This window comes from Scomber scombrus, chromosome 15, assembly GCF_963691925.1.
Source record: "Scomber scombrus chromosome 15, fScoSco1.1, whole genome shotgun sequence".
Classification (NCBI taxonomy): domain Eukaryota; kingdom Metazoa; phylum Chordata; class Actinopteri; order Scombriformes; family Scombridae; genus Scomber; species Scomber scombrus.
Window position 1 is genome coordinate 15,140,942 of NC_084984.1, and position 24,783 is coordinate 15,165,724.

General features: G+C 36.9%; 1 protein-coding gene across 2 annotated transcripts; it reads left to right on the top strand.

Moving 5' to 3' along the window:
* The first annotated feature begins 1,119 nt into the window (after positions 1-1,119).
* On the top strand, positions 1,120-24,370 carry LOC133995189 (metal transporter CNNM3). 2 transcript variants are annotated; one of them, XM_062434510.1, is made up of 11 exons: positions 1,120-1,803; positions 4,724-5,058; positions 5,906-6,082; positions 7,490-7,647; positions 10,985-11,128; positions 13,772-13,930; positions 15,910-16,079; positions 16,574-16,670; positions 17,707-17,837; positions 20,207-20,333; positions 24,128-24,370. In XM_062434510.1, exons 1-11 carry the CDS (start codon positions 1,120-1,122, stop codon positions 24,175-24,177), a joined length of 2,232 nt encoding a protein of 743 aa, XP_062290494.1. In that variant the 3' UTR covers positions 24,178-24,370. The 2 variants fall into 2 exon arrangements, with proteins under 2 accessions (XP_062290494.1, XP_062290495.1); XM_062434511.1 differs by lacking the exon at positions 24,128-24,370 and adding an exon at positions 20,564-21,004.
* The last annotated feature ends 413 nt before the right edge of the window (positions 24,371-24,783 follow it).

Genomic DNA, 24,783 nt, shown 5'->3' on the forward strand with positions numbered 1-24,783 from the left:
TCAGGCCCCGCGGTGGCATGGGTGAGCGAGGGCCCCCCATCGCCGCTTGCGGCTTTAATTATTATTATATTCCTTATATTACATTCATGTTTTTATTTCCCTCCTCTTTCTTTTTTTAACATTGCTCTATGCTCCCTTTATGTTCCTTTTAATGTGAAGCACTTGGTGTATGTAGTTTATTTTTTGTTGTAAATCACTTTGAGCTGCATTTATTGTATGAAAGGTGCTTCACAAATAAGGTTATTATTATTATTATTATTATTATTATTATTATTATTATTAACATTATTTCGACTTAAAACCAAAGGCACACAAACATGACATGAGCAACAGATCAATAACACACATGAGAAAATATAAGGTGCAAATTGAGCAGCATACATTAATAAAAAAGTAAAACAAAGGAAATTTTAAATAAATATTAATAAACAAATCTTTCAGAAGTGCATGGTTTGAAAATAGAGTCAAAATCAGTTCAATTAAACAATTTAATTTACATTTTGTGTCTAAAATTTAGCACAAAATTAAAAAAAGAAGTAAATTTTTATTTATTTACTTGTACTTTACTGTAGTACAGTTTGAGGAACTTGACTGCAGTACAGTTTGAGGTACTTGTACTTGACTGCAGTACAGTTTGAGGTACTTGTACTTTACTGTAGTACAGTTTGAGGTACTTGTACTTGACTGCAGTACAGTTTGAGGTACTTGTACTTGAGGTACTTGTACTTGACTGTAGTACAGTTTGAGGTACTTGTACTTGACTGCAGTGCAGTTTGAGGTACTTGTACTTGACTGCAGTAGAGTTTGAGGTACTTGTACTTGACTGTACTACAGTTTGCTATAACATTTTTTTGGAAAATAGTGTCAAAATCAGCTCAATTAAACAATTGAATTTACATTTTTGTGTGTAAAATTTTGCACAAAATGAAAAAAAAAGAAGTAGGTTTTTATTTATATCATGCTTTATTTATTTAAACAGCAAATAAAAACACATTTTAAAAGAGAAAGTGTGTTGAATGAAGAAAGGGGGCGTTCGCTCTGTGATGCCGGCTCATCCCCCGGTGGGCGGGGGCTAGAGAGTCATATGACCCGCACGGAGCCAGGCTGAGCAATTCCAATATGGTGGCCAGCTTGGCAGGTCTACGGTTCCTGTTGATGATATTGTTGTTGTGCGGGATCAGGTACGGCGCCTGCAGCCAGGGAGCCCCGCTCGTCCTGGGGCTGCGAGTGGAAGACCCGGCCGGCCTGGTGTGCATGAAGGGTCGCATCGTCTCTGCGCCAGAAGGAGCGACGTTCAAGGTCCGTCTCTTCGGGGCTGATCTGAATGGCAGCTGGCCGTGGGTGGCGTTTGCTGGGGAGTCTGGTGGAGCTGCAGGGGCTGTCGGGGATGCACCGGACCCCTGCGAGGAGGAGACAAACCGGAGGGAGTCTGCTTTCCAGGTGAGAGGAGACTTCACCCCAGATGAGGAGCACAGCGGGTTGGTGTTGGTGCAGGTGCAGGTGCAGAGGAGAACCGAGCAGACCTTGCATCACCTGTGCGTGCAGAGCGAGGGGAAATGGGCATCGGTGGGCCCGGACAGACTGCGTGTAAACACCGAGCAGCCCGCCGATCACATCCCGCCGTGGGGTTTGGCTGTGCTGGTGGTGCTGCTGCTGCTGCTGTGCGCGCTGCTGAGGACGGTGAACCTGAGCCTGCTGTGGTTGGACCCGCTGGAGCTCTACGTGCTGCACAGCTGCGGCTCCGAGGAGGAGAAGCGGGCCGCCAAACGCCTGGAGCCTATCAGGAGGAGAGGGAACTTCTTGGTGAGCTGCTAAATAATAAAAAACAAAACAAGTTTAAACCGGCAAAGTGCAGCAGGAGATATAAACTGTTTAATACACTGTTAGGAGCAGGATTGGTTAAAGTGGTTGTTTAATAGTATGAGCCTTGAATTAGTAGGACTGGATTGGTAAGTACAAGTAGAAGTACCTCAAACTGTACTACAGTCAAGTACAAGTACCTCAAACTGTAGTACAGTCAAGTACAAGTACCTCAAACTGTACTACAGTTACTACTTGTATCTCCAACAAGATACCAGTATGAGGTACTTGTACTTGACTGCACTACAGTTTGAGGTACTTGACTGTAGTACAGTTTGAGGCACTTGTACTTGACTGCAGTACAGTTTGAGTGCAGTCAACTGTACTACAGTCAAGTACAAGTACCTCATACTGGTATCTTGTTGGAGATACAACTCATAAAATCCATATTATATTAAAATATGTGTAAAAATGTTTTACTTAAGGTGGAAATGAGATAACTAGTAACATCAGATGTTTTTTCCACTCCTGCCTGTTTAAGGGTTAAGAGAAACATTAAAGGGCAGGTTCACTAATTTCTAACTCTGTCTTAAAACAGTCAAGGAGCCCCAACATGAACATTAACCCTCACATACTGCTCATATTCATATTCACAGAATTTCCTCACAATTACTTTCAATAACAAACTTCTGAACCACGAATCATTCATAAACACATCATTAGTCACAGATACATGTGAGATTAATCCTTAATTTAGCATTCAGACAGCAGAAAGAGTTACTTTTTCTAGTTTTTATGAGAAAAAACGACATAAAACCACTTTATAATGGTCCAATGTTATATAAAACAGGATAAACTAATTCAACAAATGATATTAAATGTGAGGAATGAACATTTTGGATGAATATGTGTTTGTTAAATTAAGTCAGCTCCATGAAGATGTGGGATTAGTTTCAGCACTTTAATTTTCCATCAGATTATTATTTGACATTTTAAAGTCAGCATGAATGTGAATGTTTACCTTTTTGTTATCTTTAGTTTCTGACCTACTGACTGTTTCACTTTGCAAAGACACTGAGAGCTGCACTGACATTTCACTTCATTTCAACCACTGCTGTGAACTTTATATTAGATTTAAAGATAGAGAAAGGAATGTAAAGAGAGAAAGCCAAATCTAAGAACACTAAAATTAAAGTTGCAGTGTCTTAAAGTGACGATGCCACTCGGGTAAAACTGTTGATGTCAGTCAGATGACCTGATAATGCCTTCTAGGTTAAAGTTCATCTGTCTTAAACCAACAATGAGGAGTCCGAATGAATATATTAAAACCAGTTTTTCTTGCTGTTATCATTCCTCCTGTTCATACTGACCATTAGAAGATCCCTTCATAATGCTCTTACAATGGAAGTGATGGAGGACTAAATCCACAGTCCTCCTTCTGTGGAAACATGGATTTAAAAATGAATCTGAAGCTAATATGAAGCTTCAGTCGTCCAAAAGAAAGAAAAAAAAAAGGAAGCAGAGAAGGAAAGAACAAGAAGGAGGAGGAGGAAGATGAAGAAAGAAAGAAAGAAAGAAAGAAAGAAAGAACAAGGAGGATAATGAAAATGAGGAAAGAAAGAAAGAAAAACAAAGGAAGAAAAAAAGGAGAAAGAAAGAACAAGGATGACGATGAGGGAAGAAAAAGGAAAGAAAAGAAAAGGGAGGAAGAAGAGAGAGAGATGAAGAAAGAAAGAAAAAGAGGAGGAAAAGGGAGGAAGAAGAGAAAGAAAGAACAAGGAGGAGAATGAAGATGAGGAAAGAAGAAATACAGAAAGAGAGAAAAAAGGACAAAAAGGAGGAAGAGAAAGGAAAGAAAAAAAGGAGGAGGGTAAATGAATCTTCATCTTCTATGTTTCAACGTTACAGTGTTTTTAGTAGCAAAGTCTTTTTGTTACTATACTTCCACCACAGCTCAACAGGGAAACACTAAGAGGGAATTTGATGCTAAAAAGACTGTAAATGTGTCAGATATCACTTGATATGACTAACTCAGACTGCTGAAGCTCAATAGAAGCTGATCATCTACTTTTAAATGCATTTAGTTTGTCTATACAGTTAAAATGCAAGTACAGGAAGATAAAGATACAAACACATAAAGATTAAATGATTTATCATTGGTTTTTCCATCAATGGGACATTAATAAGCAACATATTATAGATAAATTAATTAATTGTTTTTAGTTATTTTCTTGTCTCCAGGTTCAGTTTGAAGCGTTTCTTGTTCTTCTATGATCTTGTGTGATATTTAAACTGAATATCTTTTCATTGTGGATTTCATTTAAATGTGTCAACTTGAGCTCTGGGAGATTGTGATGCATAGTTTACTACTATTTTCTGTCTTTTTGTTACTATACTTCCACCACAGCTCAACAGGGAAACACTAAGAGGGAATTTGATGCTTAAAAAGACTGTAAATGTGTCAGATATCACTTGATATGACTAACTCTTGCACTTAAACGAGGGCTGTTCCTGTCCATCACTTTACATTAAAAGCACATTTAAAGGAGATCTTTCAATAGTCAGTATGAACAGGAGGAATGATTACAGCCAGTATGAAGCTTCAGTCGTCCAAAATGAGTCAAATTGCGTAGCTATATTTCAACATTACAGTTTTTGTTACTATACTTCCACTTTAATGCTAAAAAGACTGTAAATGTGTCAGATATCACTTGATATGACTAACTCAGACTGCTGAAGCTCAATAGAAGTGATCAGCTACTTTTATAAATGCATCACTTTACATTGAAAACACATTTTAAGATCTTTTAATAGTCAGTATGAACAGGAGGAATGATTACAGCCAGTTAAAACCTGACTGCTGCTTTAAAGACACACTTTTTACCACAAACAGTGGGCTAAAAATGTTGTTCTCTTGCCCCAGACATGCTCCCTGCTGTTCCTGGGTGCTGTTGGATACTCGGTCCTCGGGGTGCTGCTGTACCGCGCGCTGGGCTCCATCGTCCCCGCCGTCTTCACCAGCGGCGTCCTCATCTTCTTCCTGTGCGAGCTGGCGCCTCACATCCTGTGCTCCGGCTACGGCTTCCAGCTGGCGCCGGCTCTGACCTGGCTGGCCCAGGTTTCCATGGTGATCACCTGCCCCCTCTCCTGCCCCCTGGGGCTGATCCTGGACCTGGGCCTGAGGAGGGACATCAGCACCTGTGGGATCAGAGAGAGAGCGATGGAGATGATCCGCACGAGTGTCAACGACCCTTATAGGTAGAAATAAAATAAAGAACACTCACTAACAGAGTGGGGTTAAACATGAGGCCTGTGGGCCAGAACTGGCCGAGGGGTCTAATACGACCTACTTTCCTTCCTTCCTTCCTTCCTTCCTTCCTTCCTTCCTTCCTTCCTTCCTTCCTTCCTTCCTTCCTTCCTTCCTTCCTTCCTTCCATCCTTCCTTTACTTCCTTCTGTCTGTTCTTCCTTCTGTCCTTCCTTCCTCCCTTCCCTTCTTCCTTCTGTCTGCCTTTCTTCCATCTTTCCCTCCTGTCTCCCTTCCTTCTATCCTTCTATCCTTCCTTCTGTCCTATCCTTCCTTCCTTCTGTCTCCTTCTTGCCTTCCTCCCTTTCTTCCTTCTGTCCTTCCTTCCTTTCTTCTTTCCTTTCTTTTCATTCGTTCGTTCCTTCCTTCCTTCCTTCCTTCCTTCCTTCCTTCCTTCCTTCCTCCCTTCCCTCTTTTCTTCCCTTCTGTCTTCCCTTCTTTCCTGTCTTCCATCTTTCCCTCCCTCTTTTCCTTCCTTCCTTCTGTCCTTCCTTCCTTCCTTCTTTCCTTCCTTCCTTTTTTCTGTCCTTCTTCCCTTTCCTCCTTCGTTCCTTCCCTCTTTTCTTCCCTCTTTTCTTCCCTTCTTCCTTCTGTCTGTCCTACCATCTTTCCTTCCTTCCTTCCTTCCTTCCTTCTTTCCTTCTTTCCTTCCTTCCATCTTTCCAATGATCCCTCATCAGAGCAGATTGTTCTGTATTTGGCCCTTGCATAACAATGAGTTTGACTCTCCTGCTCTAACCGATGTCTCTCCTCTCAGTCTGACCCGTACTTGTGTATTTTTGTGTGTGTTTCTGTGCAGTGAGTTTGTGAAGGAAGAGTTCAGCCGCGGGGCTCTACGCAGTAAGACAGTGGAGGACATCTTGACTCCGCTGAAGGATTGCTTCATGCTGCCCAGCACCGTCGTCCTGGATTTCTCCACCATGTCTGAGATCATGCAGAGCGGATACACACGAGTTCCCATTTATGAAGAGGAGAGGTGAAGACGCTCACACAGTGTCTGCAACACGCTGAAATTAAACCAACTAGTTATTGTCTCAAGTAATTGATTAATAGTTTGGGCCATAAAATGTCAGAAAACAATGAAAATGCTTCTTATAATATCCCTAAAACCCAAGTTAATATCTTTAAATAGCTTTGTTTTGTCCGACCAGCAATACAAAAACTGAAAATATTAAGTTTCCTATCACACAAGGCGAAGAAAAACTGCAAATCTTTGTAACCAAAAAGCTGGAAATGATTAATTTTTTGCATTTCTGCTTGAAGAAAATGACATAAAATGATTGCAGATAGACTTTCTGCTGCTGAGAAACTTGAAGGTGTTCAAACTGAGTGAGTTTACATGTAAACATTGAATATACAATAGTAACATGTTGAAATCTAATCACTGAAATGCTGCAGAAACTATGTCTGCATTCAAACTAAACATCTAGATATGTTTAATTGTATTAGGGTAAGATAATTTTATTTATATAGCATTTATATGATTTACAAGGGCATTAAAATACACTGAAAATAAGCCATTAAGAAGACATTTAAGAGAGATTTCAACAACAAGCAGATTGATAGTTAAAGATCTCATATTTACTAGAAAGCTGCAGTATAATAATGATGTTTTTGAACCCTGATTTAATTCAATTACCGTTTTTTCCCCTAAAAAATATCAGATTAAAACAGCAGCTCTTAAATCTGTTACTATAACATAAATATCATATTATTATAAAGCAGGTTTTTACCACAGTTGTAATAAACAGGAGGAAACAGATTCTTTATGCAAACTGCAACCAGCAGCTCAATATTTAAACCGTTTATAATAACTCAACCTGTTATAGTTTAAACGTTTCTGTTCAGTCACTTTTGGAAATGTTGGATTAGTGACTTATAATAACTTATTACAGGAGAGCAGTGGGGTTAGTTTCAACCTGTGTGTGTGTGTGTGTGTGTGTGTGTGTGTGTGTGTGTGTGTGTGTGTGTGTGTGTGTGTGTGTGTGTGTGTGTGTGTGTGTGTGTGTGACTCTGTCTCTGTCTGTCTGTCTCTGTTTGTCTGTCTGTGTGACTCTGTCTCTGTGTGTGTGTCTGTCTCTGTCTGTCTGTCTGTCTGTCTGTGTGACTCTGTCTCTGTCTGTCTCTGTGTGTGTGTGTGTCTCTGTCTGTCTGTGTGTGTGTCTCTGTATGTGTGTGTGTGTGTATGTCTGTGTGTGTGTGTGTGTTTGTGTGTCTCTGTGTGTGTGTGTGTGTGTCTCTGTCTGTGTGTGTGTGTGTCTCTGTCTGTGTGTGTGTGTGTGTGACTCTATGTGTGTGTGTGTGTCTCTGTCTGTCTGTGTGTGTGTGTGTCTCTGTATGTGTGTGTGTGTGTGTGTGTGTGTGTGTGTGTGATTCTCTCCAGGTCTAACATAGTAGAGATCCTGTATGTGAAGGACTTGGCTCTGGTGGATCCAGACGACTGCACACCGATGACGACCATCACCAAGTTCTACAATCACCCGCTGCACTTTGTCTTCAACGACACCAAGCTGGACGCCATGCTGGAGGAGTTCAAGAAAGGTGTGTGTGTGTGTGTGTGTGTGTGTGTGTGTGTGTCCTCTCTCACTCAGAGCGGCTTTTAACTCAAAACAAAAACACACATAAAATGCTCAAAAGCATGGCAAAGAAGCCTCTGCTCATATGTGTTATTTGGATTTGTGTCCATTTAGACTGTAGTCAACTCTTTCCCACTGTTTAACCCTTACATGCTGTTCATATTCTACCCTCACAGTCAAGATAGGGTGAAGTAAAAAACATTTACAATCAATAAAACAAGACCTGAGATACAGCTTTTAAACAGCTGTATTGATGGTAAAAGAAAAATCTAATTTTAAGACTTTTTGCAAGATTGTTCCATGTGTAAGGAACAATCTGCATAGAGCCTTAAAATGAGATTTTGTATGTAAGAATTAAGATAAAATATTCCTTTATTAGTCTCACAATGGGGTAATTTACAGTATTACGGCAGCAAAAATAGAAAGAGCATCAATAATAAGAATAAAGAAGAATGAATAAGTAAATACGGAAGCAATAAAAGCAATAGTATTAAAAAATATAGTAAACAGGAGTAATATTGGTGGTGTCATAATGATAATATACCTGAGTTCGATACTGATATTGTCGCAGTTGCATTGAAAGTAACAGTATATCTGCGATACTGATGAAAACCTCAGCAGACAGCGGACAGTTAATAAGAGCAGCGTTTTGCAGGAACACTAATCCAGTAATTATCTCTCTGCGTGAAGCATGAACGAGCATTTTTGTCTGTATTTATATTTGAAAGCTATTTTTTCTTGCTGTAATGATTCCTCCTGTTCATACTGACCATTAGAAGATCCCTTCATAATGCACTTACAATGGAAGTGATGGAGGACTAAATCCACAGTCCTCCTTCTGTGCAAAGAAAATGTATTTATAAGTTGATCTGAAGCTAATATGAAGCTTCAGTCGTCCAAAAGAAACAAAGAAAAAGGAGGAAGGAGGGAAGAAAGAGAAAAAAGAAAGAAAGAAAGAAAGAAAGAAAGAAAGAAGCAAAGAAAGACAGAAAGAAAGTAAGTAAAGGAGGAAGGAGGAAAGAAAGAAAGGAAGAAAAGGGAGGAAGATGTAGAAATAAAGCAAGAAAGAAAAAGGAGGAAAGAAAGAAAAAAGAAAGAATGACAGAAGCAAAGAAAGAAAGACAAAGAAAGAAGAAGGAGGAAAGGAAGAAAGAAAGCAAAAAAGGAGAAAGATGAAGGAAGAAAGAAAAATAAATAAATAAATAGGTGGATAAAGATGAAAGAAAGAAAAGAGAAAAAGCGTAAGAAAGAAAGCAAGAAAGAACAAGAAGAGGACGAAAGAAAGATGAGGAAGAAAGAAAGAAGAGAGTAAATGAGTCAAATCTTCATCTTCTATGTTTCAACGTTACAGTGTTTTTAGTGCCAAAGTGTTTTTGTTACTATACTTCCACCACAGCTCAACAGGGAAACACTAAGAGGGAATTTACTGCTAAAAATGTGTCAGATATCACTTGATATGACTAACTCAGACTGCTGAAGTTAAAATGCAAGTACAGGAAGATAAAGGTACAAACACATAGAGATTAAATTATTTATCATTGGTTTTTCCATCAATGGGACATTAATAAGCAACATTTTACACATAAATTAATTAATAGTTTTTAGTCCTTTTCTTGTCTCCAGGTTCAGTTTGAAGCTTTTCTTGTTCTTCTATGATCTTGTGTGATATTTAAACTGAATTTCTTTTGATTGTGGATTTCATTTAAATGTGTCAACTTGAGCTCTGGGAGATTTTGATGCATAGTTTACTACTATTTTCTGTCTTTTAGTTACTATACTTCCACCACAGCTCAACAGGGAAACACTAAGAGGGAATTTGATGCTGTAAATGTGTCAGATATCACTTGATATGACTAACTCAGACTGCTGAAGCTGAATAGAAGCTGATCATCTACTTTTATAAATGCATCACTTCCATTGAAAGCACATAATAAGATCTTTTAATAGTCAGTATGAACAGGAGGAATGACTTAAAAAACATAAATCCCTCAGTTTGTACATCTTGTGTATCAGTCACAAACTCTTTAATTCTCTTTTAGAGGCTTTTTATAAAGCATCAGGATTATTTTCTGCAGCAGTCAGCATTTTTCAGACTCTCTATTTGAGCTCCTCGTTATCTTTAACAGCAGTCATCAGGTTTATATGAGGCTTCGGGAAGATTTAACTGAGTAAACAAACACTTTGAAGGCTTAATCTAAAAACAAACTAGATAAGACTTTATTCATTTGGTAGAAAGCACATATATCTATCTTATCTAGTTCAGGTTCTCAGGATAAATCATGATTCTGAGTTTTGTGCATTGAAGAAGAAAATCTGATCATGTGAACATTTAATGGTTTAGTCCTTAAAATATAATATAACCCCCACTTTGTTCTGATATATAATGCAGATTAAAATATCATCTAGTATCTCTAGGTCTATCACGATAACTACTTTTATTGGACGATATATTGTCTCAGAAATTATTATTGTTCAATGTGATTTTAAAAAAAAGGTATTAATGTGTTAACAGGAACTTTTTAAACCAACACCTTTAGCATATTTAACGCCTATAATATATATAATATTGCGACATACACAAATCGTTATTGTACGATAAGTCAATAACATAATTCACCTACAGTATTAAACTTGTCTTTTCTGCATTAGTGTCCCCGTTTTATTCTAATGGCTAATCTACAGAGCGCACTTTAATTTAGTTCATTTCAGTCATTTTTAAAGTGTTAAAAAGAAACATGATAAAAAATACGATAATTTTAAAATAGTAAAAATAGTACATAGTAAAAGTAGCTAAAATTAGAGGAGATATTGTATATAAAATCAAGTAAAATACAACATTTTAAAAGAACAAAATAACTTTATTTGCACCTTTTTATAGCTCAGTGCTTTTACAACAAAATAAATTACATACACAAAGTGTTTCATATTAAAAAGGGCCTTAAAGGAACATAAAGCGACGTTAAAGAAGGACAAAGGATAGAAATAGTACATAGTAAAAGTAGTTAAAAATAAGAATACATATTATATACATGTATACAAACATTTTAAAAGGTCAGTGGTGCATCAGTATGAAGATGATAGAAAAGCTACTTAAAGGCTAAACTCAAATACACATGTAAGTAAACAAATTCAATATAAATCAATAAATGTTCAAAGCCCCATAAAACCTAAAAAACTACATGAGACTGGAGGAAAAAATCTTTTTTTGTAATTTAATTGAACTGACCCTTTAAATAGAGGATGTTTTTTCCCCCATTAAATTGCCTTTTTCTTGACCTTTGACCCTTTCCTACTCCTCTCAGGTAACTCTCACATGGCCATCGTCCACAAGGTGAACAACGAGGGGGAGGGAGACCCGTTCTACGAGGTGCTGGGATTGGTCACCTTAGAGGACGTCATCGAGGAAATCATCAAATCAGAGATCCTGGATGAATCTGACGGCTACTGTAAGTGTCTCAGTTTAACGTGTCAGATGTTATTTAACCCTTTAAACGCTTTGTGTTGCAGGCTTTGAGTAAAATCACTGCATATATAAGCTGAGCATGATGTATAATATTTTCAGCATGCGTTGAGCTACTTAGAAATGCCTCAATTTGCATGTGAGTTATATTATACATGATTTAACACAGTTTTTTAAATGTGCAATTTAAAAAGAAATGAAGAAAACTAAAAACAAGAGTGTCTATTTTCAATTGAGTTCAAGTTTATATATCGTCATTCCACCTATATATAAACAAATACATAACTTGTGTTACTCAGGATCCTTGTGCCAAAGTTACACACATACACACTTAATTTTAAAATCTCCTAAACTAAGACAGACATAAAAGCAGCAGTTAAAAAGGACCTGAGCAAAGTTAAAAGGGCAAATCAGTGCAGGAGCTAAAAAATATTACAAAATGATAATAAATAATAATTTAAAAAATGTAAAATACCAGGTTGTATGGGGCTGTTGCAGAGCAGCTGAGTGATTAATTTGTGTTTATAATTCGTATGGCATGTGGGAAGAAACTGTTGCACATTCTGGCTAAATGCAAATAAATGTAACAACAATAATAATAATGACTTTATTTTTATAGCACCTTTCATACAAGAAATGTAGCTCAAAGTATTTTACAACAAAATAAATTACATACACCAAATGATTCACATTAAAAAAGGGCCTGAAAGAAGCATATAGCGATGCTAAAAAAGCACAAAAAAAGAAAGCGAAAAGAAAAAGAAACAGGATGGGAAATAAAAAACACCAATAATTTTAAAAGGGTACATAGTAGAAGTAGCTAAAAGAAATGGAATATATAAATTCTAGTAAAAAAAAATTACATTTCAGAAGAAGCTCAGTGGTGCATCAGTGTGAAGATGACTGGTAGAAAAACTAATAAAAGGCTAAAGTGAAGAGGTGAATAGATAGATAGATAGATAGATAGATAGATAGATAGATAGATAGATAGATAGATAGATAGATAGATAGATGGATGGATGATTTACAGCAGCTACATCCACATGTAACATCACATAGAAACACATATTTGACTGTGATCAGATGGAAGAAACGTATTACTAAAAACACCCAAAAGTTATACTAATAAAACAAATATATACATGTAATAAATAGGGCCGGGACTCGATTAAAAAAAAAAATTAAAAAAAAAATTAATCTAATTAATTAGAGGCTTTATAATTAATTAATCGAAATTAATCGTATTTTAACCGCATATAAATATTTGACCTGAGAACAGTGAGAAGTAATTTTTTTCACATGGATTTTTAGTATACCATTGAATAATGACTGAATACATAAGCTTAAGCAACACAAATATTGTTTATTTTTGTTCAAGTCCAACAGACCAGTGCAATTTTTGCCATTAAGTGTAGCAATAGCATATTTAGAAATATAGTACATTTCAGAAATTAGCTAGCTACCACACTAGCTTCCATGCTAGCTGCTATATGTTTTGCATTGAGGTGATACTTGAGGCTCGATGTGCTGCGGTGATATGTGAATTCCTTGTTGCATAGCTTGCACACAACCATGCTCTTATCCACACTCCCATCCACGGGGCCAACCAAAGCAGTCTCATCAGCTACTTTCATGTTCACTGTGGTTTGTTGTTGTCTGAACTACGCTTGTTAGAAAGCCCACATTGTTTTGAGTGATATTTACCTGTTTATAGTCTGTTTGCATTGTAGGTTTCATTTGTCCTATGTTATTGAATGCAGCTGAGTTTTACCGACGTTCATGAACGCACCACACCTGTGCAATTCTCCTTCTCCATGCGCTAGAGAGCTGACGTTTTTTCCCTTGCCTTTTTGCATCTTGCATCCTTATTGCCCTGATTTCCTGCTGTGTGTGAATGTATAAGGACCACAGCTGTAATAAAGCAGATAACTCCGTACATCTGTATCCGTGTTCTTTAATCGGGACACACTCACCATACCTTGCCACTCTAAACCAGTTAACTTCCTGGAGACCCCCACTATCTCCTTTTTAACGCTAGTTGGTGCTCCAGTATAATCGGTCCGCCTGAAACTCATCCAGTGAGAAACGTTCCGCGGTGCAAAAATAAGTGTGATTAAAAATGCGTCCATTTTTTTAACGCGGTAATTATTGTGTAATTAATTAATCTTAATTAACGCGTTAAAGTCCCGGCCCTAGTAATAAATAATAATAATGAAATACTCAGTGTGCAACGAGTGCCAGTAAAAGTGCCATGCAATATCTCAAAAATACCTAAAAGATATAAAAACACCTATTTATTTATTTACCTTGATATCTAAACGTAGTGTTTCATAGTTTTTTTAGGCATAGTTATGATGAGCTTCATCCCTGATATTCTTTCAGCTGTTACTGTGATCCTCCAATAAACCAGGAGCAGATGATTGCAGCTCTCTTGAAGACAAATAACAAAATAAATGTTTAAATTTATAGACTCTGATTGGGACATCAGAGTTGTTTATATCTGTAAAAAAGTATTAGTCTTACTGAATCTAACACAATGTTTATCATATCTGTGCTCATTTTGACTGAGATGACATCTTTCCTGTCTCTCTCTCTCTTTCCTCTTGTGACCCTGTGTCTCTTGCCGTAGTGGACAGGAAGGTGAAACGTCCGCTCGCCCCTCTGGAGATTCCTCTGGAGCCTCGCGGCGCCCCCGAAGAGTTCTCTCTGTTCAAGCCTCCAGAGGGAGAACCCAAAATACGCACCTCTCCTCAACTCCTGCTGGCCACACACCGCTTCCTGTCCAGAGGTGTGTGTGTGTGTGTGTGTGTGTGTGTGTGTGTGTGTGTGTGTGTGTGTGTGTGTGTGTGTGTGTGTGTGTGTGTGTGTGTGTGTGTGTGTGTGTGTGTGTGTGTGTGTGTGTGTGTGTGTGTGTGTGTGTGTGTGTGTGTGTGTGTGTTGCTGCTTTAAACCTTTACAACTTCAGCACAATAACCTATAAATATTATATATTATTTATAGGTTGTTATGCAATGGTTGGACTGGTTCGGCCCACTTGAGATCAAATTGAGCTGAATTTGGCTCTTAATATAAAATGAGTTTTTTTCTGCATGGCTGATCTGAATCAGGCAAAAACTTGACTGTTCTTTTGTAGTAAAGATGCAAATAAATCGTTATCAGAAAGTATCATCTATATATATATTATCTGTAAAAGGAACTATACATGAGTGTAAGTTGGATTATGATACAGATTTACACTCTCATCTCTATGTTATTTCTGTTAAACTATGTATAAACACTGAGTGAGGTTGTGTTTGACACTCGGAGTAAACAGGTCAGTTTAACAGCTTATGTAATGATTTATGTTACTGTTACGTTCTGTATTTCAGCTTCAGGCTCAGTATTGATGCTTTCAGCTACACACACACACACACATAGACAGGCACACACAAACAGGCACACACAAACAAACACACAGACACAGACCCACACAGATACATAGACACACACACACACAGACAGATACATAGACACAGACACACACATAGACAGACACAGACACTCACAGACAGACATAGACAAACAGACACACAGACAGACAGACACACACACACACACACACACACACACACACACACACACACACACACACACACACACACACACACACAGACAGACACACAGACACACAGACACACGCACACACACACAGACACACACACACACACACACACACACACACACAAACAGACAGACACACACACATACACACACATACACACACAGACACAAACAGACACAGACAGACTTAGACAAACACACACACACACACACACACACACACACACACACACACACACACACACACACACATAGAACAACATGTTAAAAAAGAACCTGTGTACACAACACACAGTCTAAAATAAAACCACAGAATTTACTTCAGCACAATAACCTATAAATATTATATATTATTTATAGGTTGTTATGCAATGGTTGGACTGGTTCGGCCCACTTGAGATCAAATTGAGCTGAATTTGGCTCTTAATATAAAATGAGTTTTTTCTGCATGGCTGATCTGAATCAGGCAAAAACTTGACTGTTCTTTTGTAGTAAAGATGCAAATAAATCGTTATCAGAAAGTATCATCTATATATATATTATCTGTAAAAGGAACTATACATGAGTGTAAGTTGGATTATGATACAGATTTACACTCTCATCTCTATGTTATTTCTGTTAAACTATGTATAAACACTGAGTGAGGTTGTGTTTGACACTCGGAGTAAACAGGTCAGTTTAACAGCTTATGTAATGATTTATGTTACTGTTACGTTCTGTATTTCAGCTTCAGGCTCAGTATTGATGCTTTCAGCTACACACACACACACACACACGCACACACGCACACACGCACACACAGACAGATACATAGACACAGACACAGACACAGACCCACACAGATACATAGACACACACACACAGACAGATACATAGACACACACACAGACAGACAGACACAAACACAGACAGACACACACAGATACATAGACACACACACGCACACACACACAGGCACACAGATACAGAGATACACACACACAGATACGTAGAGACACACAAACACAGACACACATGTACACAGACAGACACACACACACTCTGCTGGGGGTTACTTCAGGTCGGCAGATAGTGTGCATCTAGACATATCTGACGGTGACAGCTGTATCCTGTGTGTCTCTGACCTTTGACCTTTGACCCCCCCCTCCCCTCTCTCTCTCTCTGTAGAAGTGGAGCACTTCTGCCCCGGACGCGTGTCGGAGAAGATTCTGTTCCACCTGCTCCGTCACCCCAGTGTCAACCAGGAAGTGCACTTTGACCCTGGCAACCGGCTGAGCCCAGGTCACTATCTGTACACACGCAACCATCCGGTGGACTACTTCATCCTGCTGCTGCAGGTGTGTGTGTGAGCCGCCTCCGACTCCACACTGAGTCTGGGAGTCAAACTCTCTCTCTAGGTTTAACATAAAAAATGATATTAGAGTCACACTGAACACACACACACAGATACAAATGCACACAGACACACATACACATAATAAACACACACACACACACACACACACAGACATAATAAACACAGACAGACACACACAGATACAAATGCACACACACACACATACACACACAGATACAAATACACACAAACACACACAGATACAAATGCACACACACACACACACACACACACACACAATAAACACAGACACACACACAGACTTAGACAAACACACACAGACACACACGTATACACAAAGAGACACACACACAGACTTAGGCAAACACACACATACACATAGACACAAACACACACATACAGACACACACACACACACACACACACACATAAAAAGATATTAGAGTCACACTGAAGTCTGTTTTTTGTTTTTAGGGTCGTGTGGAGGTGGAGATCGGCAAAGAGGGGCTGAAGTTTGAGAACGGAGCCTTTACATACTACGGTGTGTCTGCTCTGACGCTGCCATCTTCAGGTGAGATGAAGGAACTGCAGGAAGATTTGCTCATATTTACAGCAGGAATATCCAAATTATTCCATAAAGAGCCGTAATGTGGCTGCTCTATGGAAGAGTTTGGACATGATTTAAAGGATGAAACTGTTTCTATATTTCTCTTACCAACAATGAACTGATCTACTAACAACTATTGAGTGTTTATCAAAATGTTAATAGGCAGTTTTTTTTATAGCACCTTTCATTCAAAGCACTACATGTCAAGATTCATTCATTCATACACAGTTACATGTAACTAGTTAGTCTCCAACACTGTTCATGCACTGATGGCACAAGCGACCATGCAAGGTGCCAAACTGCTAATATAATAATTGATAAATCGACAGCTCACAGATTCATGATTTGTCTCTCGATAATAATAATAATAATAATAATAATAGTAATAATGATAATAAACTTTATTTCTGTAACACCTTTCCAAAGCAGTTTTTAAGCTGCTTCACATAATACAATATTCACCATTTAAGCAGAATATCATACAAAAAAACACAATAACAACCTATAGTCAAACATATATAGAGGAAGCAAAAATAAAATTAACACATTTAGCAATAAAAAAAAAAAGGCTTCATCCAAACACTTTAAATAACCTGTAAAATATTACACACACACATTTATGCATTGATGATAAAAGAAAAATAATAACATGAATTTTAGGATTTTCTCCTCATGCTTAATATTAATTCAGTAACTGAAGCTGAAGGATTAATTACATGTTATAAAAATGTATATTCAAACCTTTTTACTGTTAGAATCTGCTGCATCACACTGCTCTGTGTTTACATAACTGAAGTTTTTATATAGAGAACATAACAGGATGAAATCTGCAGGGTTGCAACCATTGTGTGTGTGTGTGTGTGTGTGTGTGTGTGTGTGTGTGTGTGTGTGTGTGTGTGTGTGTGTGTGTGTGTGTGTGTGTGTGTGTGTGTGTGTGTGTGTGTGTGTGTGTGTGTGTGTGTGTGTGTGTGTGTGTGTGTGTGTGTGTGTGTGATTACAGTGCACCAGTCTCCAGTGTCGACCCAGCGTCACTCTCCCAGGGATCCATTTGAGTCATCAGACGCTACAAGCCCGTCCAGCTACTGTCCAGACTACACCGTCCGAGCTCTCACTGACCTGCAGCTCATACGGGTCTGTGTGTGTGTATACAGTGTAAATGTAGTGTAATCTGTTACAGTTACTGATGAAAATGTTGATGATTACAAAGGAGGTTACATCTGAAGTCAGACCTTTATGATTTTACTCAGGAGGGTTTTTCCCTCATTTTTTAATATTTAACATGTTACTGAATACATATATTGCTGTTTTTAATTCTTTGAAATCAATATTTGTTATTATATTTAGTAAATAAATCATGACGTGGGCTTATTTGGAGCACACATGGGCTTAAATGGAGTCACAGTACCAATTAAACCCACTTTATTCACCAAATATCTTTATTTTATATTCCAAAATCTACATGAACTAATGAATACATTTCTAAATGAGAGATAAATGTTGCTTTATAAGAAATGATCTCCCTTATAAATCATGTCAGTATCCATGAAAAACAGCTGGACTTAGATTTTAGGAAGGTAGGAAAGAAGAAAGGAAGGAAGGATGGAAGGAAAGAAGGAAGAAAGGAAAGAAGGACAGTTGGAAGGAAGGAAGGAAGAAACAAAGAAAAGAAAGAAAAAAGGAAGGAAAGAACAAATGAAGAAAGGAAGGAAAGAAAGAACGAAAGAAGGAAGGAAGGAAGGACAGAAGGAGGGAACATTTATCCTAACAGCTGAAAACATTGGTTAAAAAATTAGAATAGTCATCAAATGTAATAAGTTACATTACTTTGATTAACTCATACTAACTAACTCAAATAGTTACATTACTTATTACATTTTAAATAGAGTAACTAGTAATCTGTAACCTATTACATTTCTAAACAACCCTGGTTCTCCTCAGAGTAGAAACTCCTGAGTCAGCTCGTATTTTGTCATGGTTTACATCGTACAGTATAACGCAGAGTAACAGGCCGTAGAGTCTTGTCTCTAAATGACCTAAATAAAACACAAACAGAGATGGAGGGATGATGGAGAGACGAAGGACAGCGCGATGCAGAGCAGAGCGACTGTTCCTCACTTCCACTGTGATGCTCTCAGCTTTTCTGTTAAATTAAAGGGTGTCAAACATACGGCTCGCAGCCCAGAACCAGCCCTCTAAGGGGTCTGATCTGTATGATGCTGCAGGTTAAACTGTGAGGAGCCGACTTCATGCTCCCTAAAATGCTGCTTCAGAGGTTTTTCCATCCTGACCAGAGTATATAAACATATTGTGGTCATATTTAAATAACTCATATATTAAGCATTGTGGAAAATGTTGTCAATCATCAGCTTCTGTGCAAAATAATCTGGGAAAAAAGCCACACAAAAAACAGAATATTGTTGAAATTGCTAATTTTTCTTTAGACATCTCAGGCTTTTCATCTGTCTTGTAAATAGATGGTTTATTATAGTAGATTTAATATATATTATTTATAGCGTATTTATAAATAATTATTATGTATATGTATATAAAAATCTATGCACTCAAAGTAATTATAATACTAGGAACAATTGTGATATACAGATGGGAAGCACTTATAAATGTGATATAAGTGTTAATGAATACTGATATAAATATAAATAATTATAGGCCTTATTTTGCAGACTGTTGCTGAAATGTTTTAACCGGTACGACTGCAAACTCTATTCATCTTTAAAAGTCTTCATTTGAGTTCAGTGATCACCTAGAAACTCTGTATGAATGACTCAGGGGAGTCAAACTCATTTTAGTTAAGGGGCCACTTATTATTTATTGTTCTTTATTCTTTCTATTGATGCTCTTCTATTTTTACTGTCCACTTTGCTACTGCAGTAATGTAAATTTCCCCATTGTGGGACTAATAAAGTAATATCTCATCTAACATACAGCACAATTTGATCTCAAGTGAGCCAAACCAGTAAAACTAAACTAAAAATTAACCATTTCAACCTATAATAATATGTCATATATATTATAACTGTACTTAATAAACCATTTATGTACAAAACAGATGAACAGTATATGACGTCTCAGGAAAAATTAGTGAAATTTCAACAATCGTGCATCAATATAAGACGTCAAATCCTCAGCAGCTGTTAGTTTCAGTCATTAAATTGTTTGTGTGTGAACCTGGAAAAAATAGTTTTATTTTATTGATGCTCGTCACAGAAAAAGCTCATTCACTACAGATGAATCGTCCCACGCATGCACAACATTTCTGCAGCCTGGTCGGTTAAGTTGGTGGTTACCTTGGTAAGAGATACTGCTAAAATGTGTCTGAGCTGGATCACATTGCAAGTCAATTATCATGAGAATAATGGAGCATTTTCTGTCATCTTCACACTTATTGTAAAGTTATCCAGTATGCCAGATGGTTCAGTCCTATGAGCCAGATGTTTCACACTGCTGGTCTAACTTTTTAAATCTGTGTGTTTTTATTTAAGGTGACACGTCTCCAGTATTTGAACGCTCTCATGGCTTCCCGCGCCGGTCAGAGTCTCGATCCTCCTGAGATTAAGATCCTTCCCAACAGTCAGACCAAGCTGCTCAACGACAGAAACACCACACAAGGTACGGACGCTGTGTGAAACTCACTCACACCTCCGCCTCCTCTCTGCATCTCTGTGTGTGTTTACACTTAGAAAAAACTAACACTTACGTATGAAAAACATCTTCTTAAATACTTCTTTCTGAACGTCTTCGTAGTATTTCTATAAAATGTGTGTTTGCTGTGAACTAAATCTATTTTCTCTCTCTTTTTCCTCCATGCCTCTTCCTCTTCTCTACTCTGGCCCGTTCAGAGTTTCCTGTAAACTTTTCATTCTTTGATACCATTGAGAACTACTGTTAGTACTTTTATTTTATTTATTTATTTATTTATTTATTTGAGTTGTTTTAGTTGTTTTGCATGAGGTAAATGAGATGCAGCCCGTCTGCAGCATGACACCAGACATACTTTTACCACAAACACTCAATCCATGAATTTAATCCTCAAAAGCTTCACCAGGACTCTTTTTATCCTTTTAAAAAAATATATATATCTTTAATAAGAGACACACAAGTCTTCTCTGCATTATTGAATCAGGATGTGTGTTTTTAAGATTCAAGATTCAAGACAACTTTATTAATCCCTTGAAGGGCAATTCATTTGACAGCTCGCACCACAACACACTCGTACACATAAATAACAAGATAAAACACAGAAGAAAGAAGAAGAGTTGGCAGCTGTGTGCAAAAAGTGAAAAGTCTGCAAAATCAGTCTGCAAAATCAGTCTGCAAAATCAGTCTGCAAAATCAGTGTGCAAAAAGTGCAAAGTCTGCAAAATCAGTGTGCAAAGTCTGCAGGCCCAATAATCCCCAACAGTCCAATAATTAGTTAATTAAGAGGAAGCCTATACAAGCTCTCAATGATAAAAAATGCACTACAGTATCCAACTGCACAGTCCAATAACATACAGATACAACTGGACCTCATATAGATTTGTTCAGCAGTCGGACAGCAGAGGGGATAAAGGACTTAGACAAGGTTGGGCATGGCGACGCCCTGAAGGCAATAATGACAATTCAATTCATAAGATTTGCCAGGAAGTACTCAAAATATTGTGTGACTTCCTCATGACCTGTAGTTCCCATAAGGAACCTAGGTCCGATGATCTTTGGAGCAGGTTCTCACGATACTGTCGAGACTATTTCTGTCAATGAATGACTGATAGAAACGACAGAGAATCACTGCAGGCTGACAGAAAAAGGAGATGAATCCTCTGCTGTCCATGTTTGACCAACACTTTAACCTGTTTGAGTCATTCCTTCATTTCTGCTCTTTACCTGAAACCATCTCACTTTGTTTATCTTTAGTTTAGAGTTCTGTATTTATCAAACTTCTCAGTAGTAGAAGTAGGAAATCGCTCCTTAGGGAGGGAAGGGGGGGGGGGGTATTCTCAGAGTGATGCATTTTTGGGGCTAATTTTAGGACAAAGAGTAAAAAAACAACAACATTTCAATACTTTCCTAAAGTGAAGAAATGACTCCTCAGCTGTTTTTTATGAAAGTTTGATGAGAATAAACTGAAATAAAAAAAAATAGAAACGTAATAGTGAGCGTGCGTCTTTTTCAAGAGTAATGAATCAAACTTTTATTGCACTAATACAGACATTCATTCATGTTTATTTATGTTAAAATAACAAAATAAAAACTATATATGCAGCAAAATGAGGAGTTTTTTTAGTCTTACTCATTTTTCAATCAAAACTAAGCCAAAAAAAAACTATATCTGTCCAAGATGTTATTTTTATAGATTAGTTTTTCACAAAAAATAAATAAAAACAGGCAGATTAGGAGACAGATTCCTTTCTTTAATTATATATATATTTATTGAATTTTAAGACAAAGCTCCTAAATTAATTTTTTAAAGAGTACATTAATTTATGCACTAAATATTGGGACAGATTCATTATAAATTAATTACATTTATGTGTAAATTAATGATATGTTAGAGAGATTTCACTCTGCATTTGTTTCATTTAATGGGATTTTTAGACAAAGCTGAACATGTTTGGCTTCACAGGCGAAGTTCAGGGTTTAAATAAAAGTAATAAAAGTAGAATATAATCAGCTATATGAGACAAATATCTCTTAGAATAGCAGAAATATTGAAGCCAATATACGACATGAAGGGTTCCCATGTTCATAAATGTCAAATCATCCAATTAGACATATTCAAGTATGACTTTATGCCAATGTGTTTTGCTAATTTACTAAAGACATGTACTTTAATTAACTTAATAAAATGCATTTATGGTTATAGCACCTTAATTCAGTTTATAAATGACATCATATCATTAGAGTTTCTACTTTGAGGCTCTGAGTGTCATAAATCAGACTCAGTTTCTACTCTGAGGTCAAAGTATTTTAATTTTAAGCAGTTTTTTTTTTTTTTAAATGAGTGGTTCTGAAACGTTTGATAAATACAGACTCTGGTTCATCTCTAATGTTTGTGTTCTGATCTGATTCAACGCTTCATTTCTGTCCAGAAAACATAAAAAAATAACAATAATCTGTGTTGTTGTGTAGCTGTGTGACGACATCCGCAAACTTTCTACTGAGACTTTTTTTTCACATTCTGGATTAAACGCTGTTTATTAGTTTGTGTTTTATTATGTTTTATTATCAGGTCTGATAATATGACCAATTAATCCTTAATTTACCCCTAAAGAAAACCACCACCAAACATCTTAATTTAAGTTGTTTGGTTTCCAGAGGTTCCTGAATTTATGCTTTAATTTGATAAACACCCTTAAAAAATTATTATTAAAACCTTTAATTGATCATTTTTTTAAGGCGTACACTAATTTATGCTTTTATTTGAAATATTTGAGAAATAAAATTTCCCTTAATTATCAATTAAATATTATTAGATGTAAATTAATTATATTTTAGCAGTTATAGTGTGTAATTAATGAGGCTAAATTAATTGATTATAGTATATTATGGAGTTTTAATTCATTTTCTGTGTGGATTAAATGGTTTTTCCAAGAGTTAAGAAAATAAAACTTCAGGTAGCTTCATTTCTTCCTCAAATTTTTTTAAAGCAATTTCAATTAAGGTGTAAATTCAGGGGTAAATCAGGGTAAATTAATGGTTTTTTTTATTGGATTCTCTCTTTTTTCGATCACCTGAAGTGACAAGATGCTGCAGATCTAATGTGAACAGTCTGAGACAGAAGCTAAATAATTAGTAAAATATTATATGTAATAATGAGAAATATTCCACCTGATAATTTAAAACTCTTCAAACAACACAGATGTTTTGTTCTTTTTAAATTCTGGCCCTTTTCGTCTCTCTCGCGCCATCTTTCCCGTTTCCTGTTTCTGTTTTTATTTTTATTTGCCCTACGTCACTTTTTAACCCTTTACATACTGTTCAGAGTCAAATTTCACCCATTTTTTACATTTGAAAGCTGAAAAAAAATACATATAAACACATTTTTAAGGTGGACTTTTCCTAATGTGATCCCCAAATATACAAAAATAGAAAAAAAGCATTGTTTTTATACTTTTGTGCAGCTGATACACAATTTTAAATATGCAAGCTTGGGAAAAAAAACAGCATTGAAACATGTTATACTAATTATATTCTATAAAATGTTCTCCTGGGTCATAAAACAGTGATTTTTAATGTATTTTTCTTCCATAAAATTCCATAAAACATTAATTAACAGGGAGATTTATGAATGTGAATTAGTATAGAGACTGAAGTCTGAATATGAACAGTATGTAAAGGGTTAAACCCCTTCTATGATGTCATCACCCCCCCATTCCCCCATTCACTCACCTCAGCTCTCCTATCATTGGTCGGATCTCCCACAGGTGGCAGTGCAGCCCAGGAGAGCTGCACAGAAGAGGAGTCTAATGGGTAGTGCACAAAAAAAAACCCAACTTGCACCGAGTGCAGATTTTTGTTTCTTTATTATTATTAGTAGTAGTTTTTCTTGATGAATCATCTATGGCTGGAACGTAGTTATCGGACATGACTGGACGGAGAGTCTCATCTGCATCCCCCCATTCCTGTATGTGTGCTTTTATTTGCTATTATTAATATTATTATTATTATTTTATGCTGTTTTATACACTCTGGACAATATCTGTGTATGTGTGTATATATATATATATATATATATATATATATATATATATATATATATATATATATATATATATATATATATATATATATATATATATATATATATATATATGTTAATTTGGTGGTGCCTTTCTTCCACAGGTTTAGCCCTCTGTGCTAAACTCTGCATTGCCATTCCTCACTTTTATGTCTGGGTGCCAAAGCGTGCGTGCGTGCGTGCCTGCGTGCTTGTGTGTGTGTGCTTGTGTGTGTGCGTGTGTGTGTGTGTGTGTGTCCATTCCGTCCATTTGAGACACTAAAACACCCACCAAGTTAGTTTCAAAAGCAGCTTTGTACATTTAAATGTGTGCACTGTTAATAGTTTTTTAAAAGCTGTAAC

Excerpts from the sequence above, each read along its gene's own strand:
- LOC133995189 (XM_062434510.1), top strand. The coding sequence starts at position 1,120 with ATGGTGGCCAGCTTGGCAGGTCTACGGTTCCTGTTGATGATATTGTTG. Across the intron at positions 5,059-5,905 it reads AGTGTCAACGACCCTTATAG|TGAGTTTGTGAAGGAAGAGT; the intron begins GTAGAAATAAAA and ends GTTTCTGTGCAG. Across the intron at positions 17,838-20,206 it reads CTGACCTGCAGCTCATACGG|GTGACACGTCTCCAGTATTT; the intron begins GTCTGTGTGTGT and ends TTTTTATTTAAG.